Source organism: Leptonychotes weddellii, chromosome 14, assembly GCF_054177405.1.
Source record: "Leptonychotes weddellii isolate Sample4059 chromosome 14, ASM5417740v2, whole genome shotgun sequence".
NCBI classification, from domain to species: Eukaryota; Metazoa; Chordata; class Mammalia; order Carnivora; family Phocidae; genus Leptonychotes; species Leptonychotes weddellii.
The window spans coordinates 1,227,682-1,247,547 of record NC_138382.1 but is presented as its reverse complement, the minus strand read 5'-3'; the positions used below and the strand labels follow the sequence as shown (position 1 = coordinate 1,247,547).

Here is a 19,866-nt window from a genome sequence, read left to right as displayed (position 1 = left end):
GCTCCAGCCGTAACACCTTCGTGGCCACTGGCCTGATTGCAGGTGGGCGATCGGACCTTCCCCAACTCAAAATAATGTTTAACCAAGGGATTCCCTGGTCACTGCAAGGGTGAGACTGTCTACCCCTGTGGTAAGCGCAGCAAAGAAACCCGCTGAGAGGCAGCCGACCGCACGGTCCTTTTAATTCCCACACGGTGGTTAAGGCAGACGTAGAGCCCCAAGCACTGGTCATTTCCACTTAGACTCAAGATTTCAGAAAGGGCTGAGGACTTCCTATTTGAACAAACTCACATGACAATGGGCCTGAGTGCGCAGTGGGAGCTGGAGGTCCACCTGGCCTCAGTCCTAAGTCACCAGAGGAATCACTTCCAGGAACAGCTTCTGCTTGCCACTGTTTGGGTCAGGAGTTCACTTCGTGCAAGGCCACCAACCACTCAGCTGCTGGACGGCTCAACGCGTTAGTCAGAAGCCCCTGCTCCGTAAACACTGGCTCTACTTCTTTCCTCCGAAAATTAAAACAAAGCATCTCTTTGACTTTGCAAGATCTTCAAATAGCTGAAGACAGAATTTCTCCAAAACTTCCCCTCCTTGGGCTATAGCTTCTTAATTGTCCAAGTATTCCTGCATACATCATTATCTCCACACCCCTCACCACAGTCCCCTGCTTCGGAGGGTCCTTCGTCCCCCTTCCCAGAAAAACCTCTGAAGAGTTGACAACAGTGGCCATTTGCACGTCACCTGTCCCAGTGCCAACCCCTGTCGCTCTGGTCTCTGCCTCCATCACCCACCAACAACTGTTCTAAGGTATCCGATGGCTTCTGGATAGTTTTCGTCTTGGTGGACTGCTCAGCAGCAGGCAACACGGTTGAACAATTTGGTTTAATTTTAAAAATTTTTTGGAGAAGACTATCTTTTACTTTGAAGCAATCTCAAACTTACAGAAAAATATAATAAAGTATTTTTTCTTGAACTACCTGAGAATAAGCTGCAGACATGCTGTCCTATTACTTCAAATAATTTAGCGTATATTTCCCATAAACAAAGATGTCCTCTAGATTCCCCCAAATCTGCAGATTACAACTGATACATTACTAGTTGCTTCTGTCCCTCAGACCTCGCTCAAGCTTCCCTGATGATCTCAGTGCTCCTAACGGCAAATCACACCATGTCAGAACCACGTTGTAGCGGCAGCCCGTGTCTCACTCATGCACTCCACAGCAAGCTCCTCCATCCTTCCTTGACTTCTGAAGAGTGTAGGCCCGTTATTTTGCAGAATGTATCTGCTTCCCCACGAAGAGCCCTCATGGCTGAAGAACGGCACTTAGGAAGGAAGTCTGGGTGCTGGGTGCAGCCACCAGCAGGCCCTCTCAGCAGACAGTGAAGACACGTGTGCCGGAGACACGCACACGCACACTCCACACGTTCGGGTCCACGTTTATCTCCACATGCACGCATACGTATACAAACTGAAAACCAAGAGTTCACCCTATACAGCAAGTCCAATCCAACACACACAGTCCCTCCACCTCTGCTACCGTCATCTTTAACCGGGCCGCTCTGTGGGACCGATCTCCCCCTCACTGCTATTGCCCCCTCCTTGATGTGGATCCACACCCCCACCGTGGGCTCTAACACCCCAGCCAGTCTGATGCCCTGCCCGTGTTCGGGTACTCCACGTGGGGCCGCCAGCCATGCAGGAACCCTCTTCACCTCACCCGAGGCTCTGGCCCCGCCGAGTGCTCTCACAGCAGAGTGTGGCCAGCCTCGCACACCTGTCACCCCGCACACCGTCATGACGGCTGCCGCCCCCCACCCTGCCTGGGCTCCAGCACCACAGCCTCGCCCACCCTCTGGTGTGCACACCTACTCTTCGTGGCCCTGCCAGGGGCTTGGGACTGACTTGCTCGGGAAGGGAAGGGAAAAGAAGAGGAAGAGAGAGCGCTCTCCTTTTTCCTTTTGTTAACTGTGGTAAAATACCTATGACACAAAATAGGCCATTTTAGCCATTTTTAAACGTACAGTACTACACTAGCATTAAGTACGTCCCCACTGTCCGTCTCCAGAACCTCTTCATCTTCCTAAACCCAAACTCTGTCCCCATTAAACACCAGCTCCCCATCTCCCCCGACCCAGTGCCTGGCGCCCACCCCTCTACTTTCTGACCTTCTGGGTCCCTCACAGACGTGGACTCACGGACTGTTTGTCCTGTGTCTGGCTGATCTCACTCAGCATCGTGTCCTCACGGTCCACCCACGCTGTAGCAGGTGTCAGGCTTTCTCGGGCTGAGTCAGCTCCCACTGCATGTACGTGCCACCTCTGTGGGTTGGTTCCCACTTTTGGCTATCGTGAACACGGTGGCACTGGCTTGATCCCCGCTTTCTGTCCCATGGAACCGCTGGACCACGGAGTCATTCTTTTTTTGTATTTTTATTTTATTGTTTTAAGATTTCATTTATTTGTCAGCGAGGGTGGAGGAGAGAGCGAGCGCACAAGCAGGGGGAGCGGCAGGCAGAGGGAGAAGCAGGCTCCCCACCGAGCAGGGAGCCCGATGCGGGACTCGATCCCAGGACCCCGAGATCATGACCTGAGCCGAAACCAAGAGTCAGACCCTTAACTGACTGCGCCCCCCAGGCATCCCCAGAGTAATTCTTTTTTAATTTTTTTGAGAAACTGCCATACTGTTTTCTACAGTGGCTGCACCATAATTTACACCAGCAGCAACGTACTTGAGCTCCAGTTTCTCCATCTACTCGCCGACACTTGTTATTTCTGGTTTGTTTGAGAACAGCCGTCCGAACGGATATGCCCTGGCATCTCATTGTGGTTTTGGTCTGCATGTCTATAATGGTTAGAATGAGCTTCTCGCGTGCATATTGGACATCTGTGTGTCCTTTCAGACAAACGTCTACTCGAGTCACTTTCTGGATCAGGTTGTTTGCATTTGCTCACTGAGTTTTAGGATTCTCTTCATACTCTGGAGCCTACTTCCTAATTAGATGGATATGTGATTTGCAAACAGTCTCTCCCATTCTGCAGACTGACTTTTCTTTCTGCTGATGGCATCTTTTGATGCAGAAAAGTTTTACATTTTGATGAAGTCTGAATTACCGACTTCTTCCTTTTGTTGCTTGTGCTTTCGCTGTCACAGTACTTGTCAGGGGCCAGACTCACGGGTCTGGCTACCCAAGGCAACAGGAGGGGTCCTTGTAGTGACGGCGCTGTCCTGTATCTTTTTTTTTTTTTTTTTTTTTTTAGAGAGAGAGAGGGGAAGAGTGCATGAGTGAGCAGGGGCAGAGGGAGAAAGAATTTAAGCAGGCTCAACACCCAGCACAGAGCCTGACGCGGGGCTCAATCCCACAATCTTGAGATCATGACCTGAGCCGAAACCAAGAGTCAGACCCTTAACTGACTGCGCCCCCAGGTGCCCCCAGTGCTCTCATCTTCACTGTAACAATGTCGACATCCAGGCTATGATACTGCACTACAGATCTGTGACATGTTACTACTGGTGGAATCTGAGTGAAGGGTCTTCCTGTATTATGACTGACGACTGCATGTGACGGCACAATTATCTCAATCTTTTAATTAAAAGTATATACATAATCAAAATAAAAACAGCCCTGAGGCAGGCCTAAGTGAGGGCCATGTAGCAGAGGTCAGGCCCAACCCAGGAAGGCAACTACAGGTGACCCTTGCACGATGTGGGTGTGAACTGCATGTGTCCACCTCTACGCAGATGTCTTTGGGTAAATAGAGGACAGCGTCAATGTATTGTCTCTTCCCTATGATTTCCTTAACATTTTTTATCTACTTTATTATAAAAACACAGTATGTGGCACTCAAAATCTGTGTCAGTCAATGGTTGTCAGCAAGGTTCCCAGTCAGCAGGCAGCTGTTAGAGTTAAGTTCTTGGAGCGTCAGAAGTTATCTGTGAATTTCCATCTGTGCCGTGGTCAGTGACCCCACCCCCGTGTGCTCGAGGGTCAGTGCAGCAGAGTCTGCGGCCCTCGGCCTGGCAGGGTACAGACTCCGTGTGGGCGAGCTCAGGTGAGCGATGGCAGGGCTGGGAGACTGGTCATGAAAAGGAGGCCTGAGGAAATAAGGAAACTGGGGATAATGAGAGCAAGGTTTCTCATTCTCGAAGAAGGGACTTATAAACATAATAATGGGAAAAGCTAGAATGATGGTAGTGAGGGATGACAATGGGAAGTACTGATATGGACTCAGAGTTTTCACCATATAGAAACAAATACACATGTAAAAGCAGGTAGAGATCTGTGCACACTTATTAACATACACTTCCTAGCTCTGTCTCCCGGGGAGCGTGGCAATTGCGACGTCCTCGCAGTAACGAGCACATTTGGGTTTCTGGATACCATTCCCCACTGAGAGGACCAGAGCTCCTTGCAGAACTGGGTGACTTCAGGGCTGGGACGGGGAAAGGGCAGGGGCGATGGAAGACCATGCTGGGCCAGGAAGCAGGCATGCAGGGACGTCGCTGCCGGGAGGGGCTCTTGCTGGCCACGTGTGGGACGGCTGAGCATGAAAACAAATGACAGTTACTGATACATCCCCTGACAGAACACGAATCCACCCTGCAATGGAGATAACCGACACACAAATGGGAGGAGAGCGTGCCGGCTGAGAAACACAGAAGTGATGACGGATTAGGAACCCTCCACTTCATTATCCACCATCACGATGGTTAATCCAGGCGGAGCCTCAGAGAGCTGAGCAAGAAGAGCTGGCCGGGGTGGGCACACTCTCCAACACCTCCCCACAAAATAGGAGCTGTGAGGGAGAAAGCACGACTTAGAATGCACAGATCTCGGCAGACGCCACTGTCCTGACGTGATCAAACTTAACGCCTCCAGGGACCTTCTGGGTCTCCTGATGGGATGCAGTGAGGAAAGAATAACATCACTCTGATGTGTTCCTGCCAGAAATGCGTGACTGTAACGTTACTACGATGTAACAGCAGACAAACCCCAAGTGAGCAAGGTGCTGCGACATGACTGGCCTGGAATTTTCATAAAGGTCAAGAGAGAACTAGCAGTGCCCAGTCACTGAAAAAAACATGACAAGTGTCCTCTTGCTATTAAAGGATATCACTGACAACCATTGACTGACACAGATTTTGAGTGCCACATACTGTGTGACAAAACGTGGATGAGGGTCTCTGGGTGAACAGTATATGGGAATTTTTTTTTAGTGCTTTTCTGTGAGTTTGAAATTATTTCAAAACAAAAGAACTAACATCACAAGAAGAGACAACCAGACATCTGATGGAAGAATACAGCACTATCCATCAAATACGGCTGTAAGTAAAAAAAAAAAACTGATTAGGCTCTATGACCCTCTCCCAGTTCAGTTTATAGGAAACAACATGTGAATATAATCAGCAAAATACAGATTGTGGCAAACTCTATACGGCAAAAAAGCCTGGTTTCTTTAACAAATACATTGGAGGAAGAAGAGGGAGAAATCCACATGCAAAAGAGATCTAGATACATACCAACCAATTTTAAAATATTGACTTCTGTTGGGGCCTGATGCAAACAAAAATATATACATCTATGAGACAGAAATTTGAGCAATGTTTAGATATTGATGACACTGAGCAATTGTTCAATTTTTTTAGTTATGGTAATGGTGATGTGGTTAAGGAATGAAATGAAGTAATATGGAAGTAGGGGAAAGGGGGGAGGAAGTGAGTGAGCTGAAATTGTTAAAGCTGGGAGATGGCACCTGACGGGGAAGGGGGCCTCTGTGGCGGGGTGGCACCTCCAAAGAGAACAGTATCTCCGCATACAGTATCCTATATACTTTTATGAATGCTTGAAATTCCGCCTCCCCTCAATTTTTTTTCAAAAAGTAGAACCAAGATTTAAATCTAGGTTTGTCTCATTCCAAAGATAGTTGTTGAGTTTTCTACTTTCCTTCACAAATAACTTAAAAACTTTATTTATGTACCCCCTAATTTTCCCATGATTCATTAGCCACTAATAAAAAAATACTTCCCATTCCAATGTTAACCCAATAAAGTATAACTGACTACCTTTATAGACGAGCCTCACTCTAAAAAAGTTAGATGTAAAGTTTCTTATTTTTCCTAATTAAATACTAGCTACATTTATACAATGGGGAAAATTTCAACGACAAAGATGGTTTTAGGAAAGGTAAAACAGGGGTGCCTCGGTGGCTCAGTCGTTGAGCGTCTGCCTTCGGCTCAGGTCATGGTCCCAGGGTCCTGGGATCGAGCCCCGCATCGGGCTCCCTGCTCGGCGGGGAGCCTGCTTCTCCCTCTCCCGCTCCCCCTGCTTGTGTTCTCTCTCTCGCTGTGTATCTCTCTCTGTCAAATAAATAAATAAAATCTTTAAAAAAACCACAAAAGGTAAAACAGCTCAGCGAGAGATCACACACAGCCAGTACAGCGCTCCCTGGGCAGCTGGAAACGTGTCAGGCTTTCTGGGGGTCACCGCAGTCTGGGGACGTGACTGGATGCTGGGGGGGTCACCGCAGTCTGGGGACATGACTGGACGCTGGGGGGGTGCAGGGATGCTTTCTTCCGCACCTGGCGCTCCCCTGTACACTCAAGACTTGCCCACCTCAGAAGCCCAGAGAACTGCTGGTGGGAAACCCCAGCTACGAGGTGACATTTCGACGGAAGAAGGCAGAGGGGCAAAGGTCTGTCTGACCCTTACATCGCTAGCTGGAGTCCCTTAGCAAAACACACATCACTCTACAACGTAAGCGGCAAGTAGGCACCGTTCCTGCATCGGTTTTAGACAGGCTTCCTTCTCAAACCAGGGCAGCCAACACACCGTAAGTCTGCCACACAGACGCTGTCCACAAACGGTGGCCAGCAAGCGTCCCGGTGCCCCCAAAGTCAGGCACAGCACAGACAGAAGGAGGAGGATCTGCGAGGACCTGGAATTCGGGCGAGGTCTCAGGAGGGAGACGCTCCTTCTCCCGGCGAGAGACAGCACCCCCTGGTGACGCGGCTGGATTCCTACAAGAGCACAACGCACCCAGAGCCAGTTACTCCCTTCAGGCCCTTACATCATGTCATCCCACTTCGGGGGACAGTCCTTCAAAGTTCCCTGCACAGGAACACGAAAGTGAACAGGGCAAACCTAAAAGAGCCAGTGGGAAAATCACGCAAAGGGCACTGCCAAGAAAAGTGACTCAACATCCGGCTCTCCGCTGGCGGCAGCAGCAGGGCCTGTGGTGCCAATGTGGCAGGAAGTCGGGGTGTGCCCAGCTCAGCACCCGTGGCAGGCAAAGGAGTGAGGGCAAGTACGGCAGCAAGAGCCCCAGGCAGCACCCCTCCTGCTGGGGCTGCCGTGTGAAAGCTCGAGACCACGGGACGGGACAGAGGAGAGAAACAGACTGGGAGGCACAGGCGTCCCGTGCTTCTGGACACGCGTCGAAGTGTCACTCCCGAGGAAGGAGACAGGAAAGAAAGGAAAGTGTGACTCACAGGAGGCGTTTGATGAGAGGATAATGCAGGAGACAAACATTGTTTTCAACGTTCCTCCTCAGAAGACCTGCTATTCAGGATTATGAAAAGGAATTTTAACAGGTCAAAACAGGGAGGCAGAAATAAACAAAAGCCATAAACAGCAGCTGCACTTGGGATCCTGGTATGAGGCCTCGAGCCTTCTGTCATGTCTACTCACACCATTTTATTAGATGCCGCTTGGCACAAAGAGGCAAGTACATCGAAGCACTCTCACCTTTCATGTCGGCAGCATGTGCACTGTCATTCACCGAAGCGGAATACGGTTCTTCATTTTCAGGCAAGATTCCTGCAGGCATGGTAGTCTGCTGGGGACAAAAAAAGATTAGCTTTTGAGAGTCTGCCTATGTGATGTTCCTTTATGTACACATACAGACACACACAATGGAACATTATTCAGCCATTAGAAAGAATGAAATCTTGTGTGGGAAATAAGAAACAAAGAGCAAAGGAAAAGAGAGAGAGACAAACCAAGAAACGGACTCTTAACTATAGAGAACATGCTGATGGTACCAGAGGGGAGGTGGGTGAGGGATGGGGAAACAGGTGACGGGGAATAAGGAGGGCACTTGTCATGATGAGCACCGGGTACTGTATAGAAGTTGAATCACTGTATTGTCACCTGAAACTAATATAACACTCTGTGTTAACTATACTGGAATTAAAATTTAAAACTTAATAGGGCACCTGGGTGGCTCAGTCGTTAAGCATCTGCCTTCGGCTCAGGTCATGATCCCAGGGTCCTGGGATCGAGCCCCGCATCGGGCTCCCTGCTCGGCGGGAAGCCTGCTTCTCCCTCTCCCACTCCCCCTGCTTGTGTTCCCTCTCTCGCTGTGTCTCTCTACCAAATAAATAAAATATTTTTTTTTTAAAATGGCCCATCTTCAAAGAATATCATATGTATCCAAATGTGACAATAAAAGTCATCTTAAAAATAGTAAAAGCTCTCTTTCTTTGTAAATCATCTACTTTGTATGGCTTAAATACTGTATTTTTGTCAAATAACATGAATACATGCTTTTTATGAAAAAGCAATTCTTCTAACCTAGGAAAAACAGTGGAAAAATGGAAAGTTTTCTTTAATGGTCTAATTACCTGAGAGTTAGTATATGCTTAGAGTTAAACTATGAATTTTCAAAGATCTGAGACATCTAATAAACATCAGTTTGGGAAACATTATTTCCAGACCCGTCAAAGTCTGTGAGTTAAAACAGAAAATCGAAAGCACCAGTGCGGGCTCTTCTCCCTTCTCCTTGCAGGTGCTCATCACCTGCTTTGATCTAAACAGTCCAGCAGCCCCCGTGCCGCTTCTTGGCAAAGTAAACAGCCCTCCTCTCGGCCCAAATGCCAGTCCCCACTCCTGTTCCGCTTCAGCTTCCAGCTTCCAGGGGACTCTGCAAGAGTGTTCTCTGTGTCCTAACTCCACATAAAAACATGGATGTGTAGTCCAACGGTATATAACTGACCAATTACAGACAGCTCAACTAGGCTAAGCTGTATTGCAGAGGCAGAAGTTCTGCGTTTAAACGAACCGGTTTTCGTATAGCTTCAATGTTCTCTTCTGTAAAATGAGGATTATATCTTTCTCAGCTTGTGTGAGGATAAAGAACAGTTGTGTGTGTGTTTCTAGCACAATGTCTGGCATACAGGTATCCAATATATTACTGTTATTTTAATTTGCAAACCAATATCATAGTATTTTATAAGACTGTAAATATTCCCTTCACTACCTAGAAAACAGTCCTGCCAGTAGTTAGTAATGGTTGACTTTCTCAAGAAGATTTATGAAACAGTAACTTCATTCACAACTGAATTCATTTCACGTGCCTGGTTGCAGAGTCAGGAGAAACAGGGTTTGAACAGTAATCCTGTCATTTCACTGTGTAATCATCTTACTTAATTTCATTTCCTGCTGCTAATGACAGATATTTTGCTCGCTCTATCCTACAATTTGCTTTCATCCCAAGATGTTCCTCAAAATGACTCAACATTTAGGATTAATCACAGGCTCACTAATTAGTACACAATACTTAAAACTCAGAACAGCTACAGACGATCACTCATACTGTTCAGAAGAGTTGTCAGGAAGTAAGAGTTTGACATAAAGAATGTTCTCCTTCATAAAAAAGCCATTTCACAGAGAGACAGGCTCTGTGGTGACCTGAGGCGTTCTGAGGTCACTGCTTTCCTTCTATCTTCCAGACAAGAAGCCCGCACGTGCACTTTTGGGGAGAATGGGTGGTGGCGGTGTTAGACGCGCTGGCAGGAGAGACGCGCAGCAGCACCGTTCCTGGGCGTGCAGAGCACTTGTGCTCCGCGGGCATCAGGGTCAAGATGTCTGAGGTGGGACACCTGGGGAGGAGTCAACCCGCGCTCCGACTCCTCCTGCTGCAAGAGGCCCTCTGCCCACATTAAAGACATGGGCCAAGAGCATTACTTCTACACGGCAATTGTGGTAGAATTTGAGGTTGAAAAATTGAAGTTTGTATGGGCAAAAATAGAGATCTCCAAGTATGTGAGTGAACTTATGAAAGCTACATACTTTTATGTTCACAAATAATATATTAATAATACTAAAACACATAAGCTCACTCCATGCCAGGCACTGTTCCAAGTCCCTTACTTGTCTTAACTCATAATCCTCACCACACCACCATTTGCTGAGTACTACTATTATTCTAATTTTAAAAAACAGTGTATTTTTAGAGCAGTTTTAGGTTCATAGCAAAACTAAGTGGAAGGTATAGAGAATTCCTCTGTACCCTTTGTCCCACCCCAACATGCACGGCCTCCCTCACTATCAACAGCCCCACCCGATAGCACATTTGTTACAGCTGATGAGCCCACATGGACACATCATCATCACCCTGAGTCCACAGTTTACCTTAGGCATCACTCTTGGTGCTGGATACTCTGTGGATTTGGATAAATGAATAAGGACATGTATCTGCCATTACAGGACCACACAAGAGAATTTTTGCTGCCCAGTCATCTCCTTCTCTGCCCCACCCCAACAACTCCTGATCTGTTCACTGTCTCCACAGATTTGCCTTTTCCAGAATGTCATATAATTGGAATCACAGTATGTCACCTTTTCAGATTAGCGTCTTTCACTTAGTGATAATGCATTTACGGTTTCTACACATCTTCATGGCCTGGCAGTCCATTTCTTCTTAGTGCTGGATAATATTCCTTTATCTTGATGAATCACAATTTATTCAGTCACATGCTGAAAGACATTTAACTTGCTTCCAAGGCTTGGCAGTTATGAATGAAGCGGTTGTATGCATTCATGTGCAGGTATTTGTGTGCACGTAGGTTTTTCCGCTCCTACAGGAACACCAACGAGCATGACTGCTGGACCATATGGGAAAAACGTGTTTAGTTTCATCTATTATTCCCATTTTACAGATTAGAAAATGAAGGCAAAGAGAAGTCAAATAATTTGCTTACAGTCACACAGCTATTAAACAGTGGCGCTGGGATTTGAACTCACACCTTTCACTCCAGAATATGTGCTCTTCACCACCACACATACAGCCTCTCAACAGGAAAGACTTCACACTGGATAAAAAAAATTTCAATGTTACTGTATGCATTTTAACTCTGCTATACTGATAATTCCTTAGCTTGCAAGAAACTTTTCAGACCTCTCCATCCACAGCTAGATTTTCAATTTGCTTTGTTTTGTGCACACACTTTGCTAATCCTTTATCCAAATCTTAATTCACTGCTGTCCCCAAAACAAGTGTCAAGAACAAAGCTCCTTTACACATTTTGGCCTCCTCCCTCCTAACAGAAATGCAGCTGCTCTGACTGCATGGTCATAAAATCCACACACATGTTGGACAGAGTTGTTGGCACTTCCCAGCTCTGTGATCTTAAGCACATTTACTAACATCTCTGAGACTCACATCTGCCCCGCAGTCATTGCAAAGATGACCTGCAAGCCTATATACAGACTAATTCTGTGCCTGATCCATAATTCAGTCTGTCCTCAAGAGAGCAGCCAGAGTGACCTTGTTAACTTCAGCAGGTCACACTCCCCCTCTCTTCAAAACCCATCTAGCCACCCCGTTTACAATTTAAACCAGCTCCCCTTCCCTGTTTCATTGTTCTCCTCAGGACTTTTGAAGAAAACACACCTAACATGGTACATAATTTATTGCTTTATCCCTTTTATTGTCTGCCTTCCCCTACCAGAACGTCAGCTCCATGAAGGCACAGAGTTTTGTCTGCTTTGTCAACTACTGTATAGAACAGGGCCCGGCACATAGTAGGTCCTCAGTAAAGATTTATTGAATGAATACACAAATTCCTGTTCAGTCAAAGGCAGCTGCCACCACCACCACCGTTTAATCTCACTGAACCTCAGCCTGTTCATCTGCAAAGGGGAACCAGTAATCATGCCTTCCCCAGGTCAGGGTTATTGCTGAGACCACACAAGGGACACAAGAGCACCACCATGCAAAGGCAAGGAGTGGCATCTTCCTTATCTTAGTTTTCCTGATCACATTTATATCTCCAACTTCTTGCAGGTCTTTAACCTGACAGATCTGTGTTCCTTCTAATCCTTGAGGGGTGGGTCTGTTTAATTTCAACCCTTTTTCTCTGCTTTAAATTTTCTCTGCTTTAGGATGTCTTCCCTAACACCAATTACACATTTTCTTACATCCCTTTATCATGTGGGGCTGACTGAAGATTTACCTAGTGGCTCGGATGCTTTAAAACATGGCTTCCTGATACCACACTAGTATTTTGTCCTTAAGGAATTAAAGCACTCTTTATGATTCCACATGTAATAAAATAAACAAATAAAAAACCCAAATTCTTTTTTCTTTTTTTAAATTTCTTTTTTTTTTTAAGATTTTATTTATTTATTTGAGAAACAGAGTGAGCAAGAGCACACAACCAGGGGCAGAGGGAGAGGAAGGAGAAGCAGACTCCCCAGTGAGTAGGGAGTCCAACGTAGGGCTTGACCCCAGGACCCTGGGATCATGACCTAAGTCGAAGGCAGATGCTTAACTGACTGAGCCACCCAGGCGCCCCACTTCACAAATTTCTTTTAAATGGAAACATCCTTACTTCTGAATCTGTATCTCAAAAAAAATGACAAAACTGGATAAAATTACTTTTCTCCTCAAATCACCCCTGGGGGCAGGCAGGCAACATTTTAAAAATGTTTTTTCTTTCTTGAGACCCCTCTAGCCTTTCTAGCAAGCTAAGTCCTCAGGGCTGCCTTGAATAGACTGATGTCTGACAGTCTGCTATGAACTTCACCCACTTCTGTGATCCCACATCTTAAATGCACCTCAGGGAAGGCCCCTGGGCTCTCAGGAGACTCATCACAGATCAGGGAAAAACAACACCACAGCAGGATCCTCTTTTTCATCATTTAAAGAAATATGCTGTTTGGTTCAGATTCTTCAGAAAACACATTATAATAGCACAAATGGGTAAAATGTTAACAACAGGTGGAGCAGATTTTTGCAAGCAAGGTTTCCATCATCCCTAGCCTTTTCCCACAGCCACACAAGGCTCATTCCTACAGGTCTGAACCCACCTCACATTAATGTCACACCACAGATACTTCAAACTCATCAAGACGTCAACAGTTACTGATTCAACACCCATCAGAGGGGTTTTCTTAAAAACCCAGACTGCTGGGCCCTACCCACAGAATTTCCACTCAGTAGGTCTGGGTGGGGCTGAGAATCTGCATTTCCACCTGGTTTCCAGTGATGCTTTGAGAACTACTGCATTAGGTAAGCCATTTGCATTTACCTAACAGCAGGTATTCATAGAGGTTACTGTGAAGGTGTGTCTCCTGGGGTCTGTTTAGCTGTCAAATAATAAAACCTTCCTTTTACAATTCTTCGATCAATCTTCACAAAATCCTGGAATGCATTAAGAAGCCCCACATCATCAACCAAACCTAGAAAAAGCGTCATATTCCTGGGTGAGACCTGGGTACTAGTGTTCCTCCCAAAATCCTAGTTTGGACCAAGCGATCACCTGGAATCAGGTCACTGCTTTGCAGGTGGTATCAGCAGGAAGAAAGACTCCCCACAGTAGCCACCTTTTGGTCAAGCACCAGACACCACGCCATTTTGGACAGCATAATTTGGATTCTTAACCAACAGATGTTCATTAGCTATTCCTTTTAGTAAGTATTGTGGATACATATTTGTAAATATTGTGGATACATAATTATGTTCACATTTAAATACATTTCTATGACATATTATTTAAAATTTTTTTTTAAATTTCAGGTAGTTCATTAAAATGATTCTAAAATTTATATGGAGAGGGAAAAGACCTAGAATAGCCAACACAATATTTAAGGAGAACAAAGCTGGAGGACTGACACTACCCAACTTCAAGACTTACTAGAAAGCTACAGTAATCAAGACAGTGTAGAATTGGCCAAAGCATAAAAATATAGATTCATGGAACAGAGAGCCCAGAAATAAGCCCACATAAATAAAGTCAAGTTATCTTTGACAAAGAAGCAAAGGCAACACAATGGAGCAAAGACAGTCTCTTCAGGGGCACCTGGGTGGCTCAGATGGTTAGGCTTCTGCCTTCGGCTCAGGTCATGATCCCAGGGTCTTGGGATCGGGCCCCACATCGGGCTCCCTGCTCGGTGGGGAGTCTCCTTCTCCCCCTCCCTCTGCTTCTCCCCCTGCTCATGCTCTCTCTCTATCTCTCTCTCTGTATCTCTGTGTCTCGAATGAATAAAAAATAAATAAATAAATAAATCCTTTAAAAAAAAGGCAGTCTCTTCAACAAATGGTGTTGGAACAACTGGATGTCCACACGCAAAAAAAAAAAAAAAAAAAAAAAAAACTAGACACAGACCTTACACTCTTCACAAAAATTAACTTAAATGGAATGGCAGACCTAACCATAAAATGCAAAACTGCAAATCTCCTAGAAGATAACCCAGGAGAAAACCTAGATGACCTGGGTGTAGTGATGCCTATTTAGATATAACACCAAAGACACGACCTGTGAAGAAAGTAATAAGCTGAACTTGATTAGAAAATTCTGCTCTGCAAAAGACAAAGTCAAGAGAATGAGAAGACAAGCCAGAGACTGGGAGAAAATATTTGCAAAAGACACATCTGATAATGACTTGTTATCCAAAATATACAAAAAACTCTTAAAAGTCAACAATAAGAGAACAAACAACCTGATTACAAAAATGGGCCAAAGACCTTAACAGACACCTCACCAAAGAAGATATACAGATGGAAAATAAGCATATGAAAAGATGGTTCACATACTATGTCATCAGAATGCAAATGAAAACATTGAGATACCACTTTACATGTATTGGAATAGCAAAAACGTGGAGCAATGACAATGCCAAATGCTGATGAGGATGTGGAGCAACAGGAATTCTCATACATTGCCGGTGGGAATGTAGAATGGTACAGTCACTTTGGAAGGCAGTTTGGTGGGTTCTTATAAAACTAAACATACTATACAATCCAGCAATTGCACTCGTATTTTTCCAAAGGAGTTGAAAACTATGTCCAGACAAAAACTTGCACATAGAGTTCACAGCAGCTTTATTCATAAAACTTGAAGCAACTACGATTATCTTCAATGGGTGAATGGATAAACTGTGGTACATCCAAATAATAGAGTATTATTCAGCACTAAAAAAAAACGAACTATCAAGCCATGAAAAGACATAAAGAAATCTTAAAAGCCTATCACTAAGTAAAATAAGCCAATCTGAAAAGGCTACATGATGTATGACTTAACTGTAAGATATCCCAGAAGAGGCAAAACTACAGAGGCAATAAAAAGATCAGTGGTTACTGGGGCTGGGGGAAGGAGGGAGGGATTAATAGGCAGAGCACAGATCTTCAGGGCAGTGAAAATGCTCTGTGTATTATAATGATGGATAAAGTCATTATATATTTGTCCAAATCTATAGAATGTCCAAATCCATAGAACACTAAGAGTAAACAGTCTGGCTGATTATGAGGTGTCAATGTAGGTTCATCGTTGGTAACAAATGAACCATTCTGGTGACTGATGCTGATAACTGGGGATGCCATGCATGTGTGTGGGCAGGGGATATATGGGAAATCTCTGTCCCTTCCTCTCCAGTTTGCTGTAAACTTAAAACTTCTCGAAAAAAATAAAGGCCTTTAAAAAATGGACCCAGAAGCATAAAATAAAGAAAAACATAAATTGGATTCCATCAGAATTTAAAAATGACCCAAGTGTATGCTGTCTACAAAACCACACTTTAGATTCAATGACACAGGCTGAAAGAAAAAAAGATGTAAAAATACATACCATGTAAGCAGTAACCTAAATAGAGCCGAGATGGCTATATACCGCATAGAATACAGTGAGAAAAAAATTGTTACTAGAGACAAAATAAGGACCTTTTACAATGGTAAGAAATCAATTTATCAGTAGGATATAATGACTAAATATCCATGTACCTAAGAACAGAACCCCAGGGCACGTGGGTGGCTCAGTTTGTTAAGCATCTGCCTTTGGCTTGGGTCATGATCCCGGGGTCCTGGGATTGAGCCCCATGTTGGGCTCCCTGCTCAACAGGGAGTCTGTTTCTCCCTCTCCCTCTGCCCCTCCCCCCGTTCATGCTCTCTCTCTCTCAAATAAATAAAATCTTAAAAGAAAAAGAACAGAACTCCAAAATACACAAAGTGAAACTGAAAACCTGAAGAGAGAAATACACAATTCAACAAAAATAGTTGGACACTTAAACATTCCACTTTCAATAATGGATAGAAAATGAGGCAGAAATCAGCAAAGAAACAGAAGACTTAAAGAATACTATAAACTACCTAGTTGTAGCAGACATCTACAAAACACTTCAGGTCAAACAAGAGCAGAAGACACATTCTTCTCAAGAGCACATAGAACAGTCTTCATAGTAGACCATATGCTAGGTCATAAAACAAACCTTGATAAATTAAAAAGAATTAAAACATACAAAGTACCTTCTTTGATCACAATGAAATTAAATTAGAAGTCAACAACAGAAGAATGTGGGAAAGTCACAGTTATATAAAAGTTAAACATATGCTTAAACAACCAATGTGTCAAAGAAGAAAATACAATGAAAATATAAAATACTTTGAGATGAATGAAAACAAACATAAAAAATACCAAAACTTATGGGGTACAGCTCTAGCAGTCCTTAAAAGGGAAATTTATAGCTATGAGTGCATGTATTAAAAAAGGAGAAAAGGGGCGCCTGAGTGGCTCAGTTGGCTAAGCATCTGACTCTTGATTTTGACTCAGGTCATGACCGCAGGGTCCTGGGACCGAGCCCCGCGTCAGGCTCCCTGCTCGGCGGGGAGCCTGCTTCTCCCTCTGCCCCTCCCCCTCTGCAACTCTCTCTGTCTCAAATAAATAAGTAAAATCTTTAAAAAAAAGAAATAAAAAGGATTATAAGAAAATACTAAGAAAAAAGGTATGCCGAAAAATAAGATGAAATAAATTACTAGGAAGACAGAAACTACCAAGAATACCTTCATGAAGAAATAGAAAAATCTGAACAGATCTACAAGTAAAGAAACTAAATTATTTCAAAAACTTCACACAAAGAAAAGCCAAGCCCAGATAGTTTCACTGGTGAGTTCTACCAAACATCTGAAGAAGAATTAACACCAATCCTTTTCAAATTCTTTCAAAAAACAGAAGAGGAGAGAACATGTCATAATTTATTTTGTGAGTACAGTATTACACTGATACTAAAATGAGAAAGATATCACAGGAAAAGAAACTATTGACCAACATCTCTTTTAAATATGGAGGCAAAATCCTCAGTGTTAGCAAACTGAATCCAGCAACATATAGAAAAGTATATACACCATGAGCAAGTGGAATTTATCTCAGGAATGCAAGGTTGGTTTAACATTCAAAAATCAAAGTAATATATCAATATTAAGATCAATGTAATATATCAATAATAAAAGACAAAAACCACGTATTTATCTCAACAGACATAGAAAAATCATTTGAGAAAATCCAACATCCTCTCAAGGGAAAAATACTCAATAAACTAGCAGTAGGGAGGAAATATCCTCAACCTGATAAAGGGCATCTATGAAAAATCCACAACTAACATCATGATTTACAGAAAGATGGAGGGCTTTCTCCTAAAATCATGAATAAGACAAGGATAAGCAAGTTCAGCAAGTTGGCAAGATACAAGATTGATACATAAATCCAATTTTATTTCTATAAGCTTGAATTACAGTTTTATTTCTATAAACTGTTTAAAAATGCTCTTTTTCAAGTTGAGTCAGTTCCCTCCACTCCTAATTTTCTGAGAGTTTTTAATAATGCGTCACCATTTATGTCAAATGCTTTTTCTGCATCAACTGATACACATACATGATGCAGAAAGGTTGTCTCTTCAACCTGTTGATGCAGTGGATACCCTGAATGACTTTTGAATATTGAACCAATCTTGCACCTTCTCTCAGCACTGCTTTAGAGGGCCCACAAATTTTTGATATGTTGAGATTTCATTCAACTCAACGTATTTCCCCCCAAGACAAGCACATCCACTCTTGTCACTTTTATTTAACACAGTATGGAGGCCAGAGCAATAATGCAAGAAAAAGAAGGGAAAGACTTTCATACTGGAAAGGAAAAAGTAAAATTATGTTTATTCAAGGATGACATATTATCTATATAGAACATCTGATTCAATCCACAAAAAAACTTATTAGAAACAGTAAGACAATTTAGCAAGGCTATGGTATACATATCAATATATAAAAATTAATCACATTCTTATATAATGAGGATAAATAACAAAATTAAAATTAAAAACACATTTCCAATAGCATGGAAAAATAGGAAATATTTAGGGATATATCTGATAAAAGAGATAAAAAGGTTGTATACCAAAAACTATAAAACACTACTGAGAAAAATTAAAGAGGACCTAAAAAGGGGGGGGGGGCAAGATCTACCGCATTCATAGTTCAGAAGACTAGTTAAGATACCAATTCTCCCCCTAATGACCAACAGAGCCATCACAATCTCAACCAAAATCCCATAAGGTTTTTTGTAGAAATTGAAAGCCAATTATGAAACATATGGAAATGCAAAGGCTCCCCTGTAGCCAAAACACAATTGAAAAAGAAGAAAGAGTTGTCTATCTAACACTACTTAATTTCGAAGAGCAGTAATAAAAACAGTGAAGTAGGAGCTTAAAGCCAGATAAATGGAGCAATGGCACACAAAAAAAGGTCTGAAAATATACCCACACCCGCAGGACGACTGATTTTTGACAAAGTTGCAAAAGCAAGATAAGATGAAATAAATTACTAAAAAAAATAAGGCAGACAGAAAAGAGTACATACGGGTAACTCCATTTATATGAAGTTAAATCAAATGGCCCTTCAACATCTTTTCTTTGCTCCATCTCTGAGCTAACTGGAACTAATTCCAAAGACACTAATCATCAGCTGCCATCCTCCTTATGGGCAACATTTCCAACAGATACCAGCAGTGTCCACGGAGCACCTCCCTTCAAGATTCAAACAGATCCTTCCAAATCTCTCCCCAGAACTAATGCCGCATAAATAAAGCAGCCCTTCAAGTTATCAAGCCCATAATAGAAGATTACAAGGTTCAGGGCCTCATTATCTCCTGCACTAGTCCCTGTAATATCTCTAGTTTACCTGTGAGAACACTCAGTGGCTGAGGATGAACGGTTGTCCAGGATCCCGAGCAATAAATACCACTGCTATCCCTCAGCACCCTGCTGTTCTAACCCCATACATACTGACACCCAACCCCACTGAAACCAAATTCTTCACTGTAACTGACCTATGCAGTGCATTTTCAGTATTCTAGTAGATAAGGATAGCCAAAATCTTTTTGCTTTCCCTTGGGAAGAATTAAAATCCATCTGGACAGTCATGCCCCAGGATTTCTCAGAGTCCTTCTTACTTCTCACAAACCTTAAAAGAGGATTCAGACAACAGAAGGTTTTCTGCAGGCTCTACTTTGTTCCAATATGTGGATCATCTGCTCTTCTGCTCCTCTTCTCAGACCTCTTCACAGGAAGGCAATGTTCATCTGTTAAAACTTTTGCCCTTAAAGGGACATAAAATCTCCAAAGAAAAACTGCAGGTTGTTCAAACTCAGGTTCCATACTTAGGGCCCCTGATCTCGGAACCAGGACTAGATTTGGATCCAGGGAGACTTCAAGGCATCCCGAACATCCCTAAACCTAAAACTAAGCACCAATGACGAGGTTTTCTTGGACTAGCTGACTACTGTTGAAATTGGGTCCCAAACTCTCTCTTACGGCTCAACCTCTATAT

General features: G+C 43.5%; 1 protein-coding gene across 5 annotated transcripts in view; it reads right to left on the bottom strand.

Annotated features, from left to right (window-relative positions):
* PTPDC1 (protein tyrosine phosphatase domain containing 1) overlaps window positions 1–19,866 on the bottom strand; it is a 75,022-nt gene that overhangs the window by 40,731 nt on the left and 14,425 nt on the right. For 2 of the 5 annotated variants that reach the window (XM_081802723.1, XM_081802722.1), the window contains exons 2-3: window positions 10,614–10,751; window positions 7,740–7,827 (exon numbers count right to left, since the gene is read on the bottom strand). In XM_081802723.1, the coding sequence (XP_081658849.1) occupies window positions 7,740–7,821 (82 nt within the window). In that variant the 5' untranslated portion in view covers window positions 7,822–7,827; window positions 10,614–10,751. Of the gene's footprint in view, window positions 1–7,739; window positions 7,831–10,613; window positions 10,752–11,020; window positions 11,087–19,866 lie in introns of all 5 variants that reach the window. The other 3 variants (XM_081802721.1, XM_081802719.1, XM_081802720.1) reach the window with 3 other exon arrangements.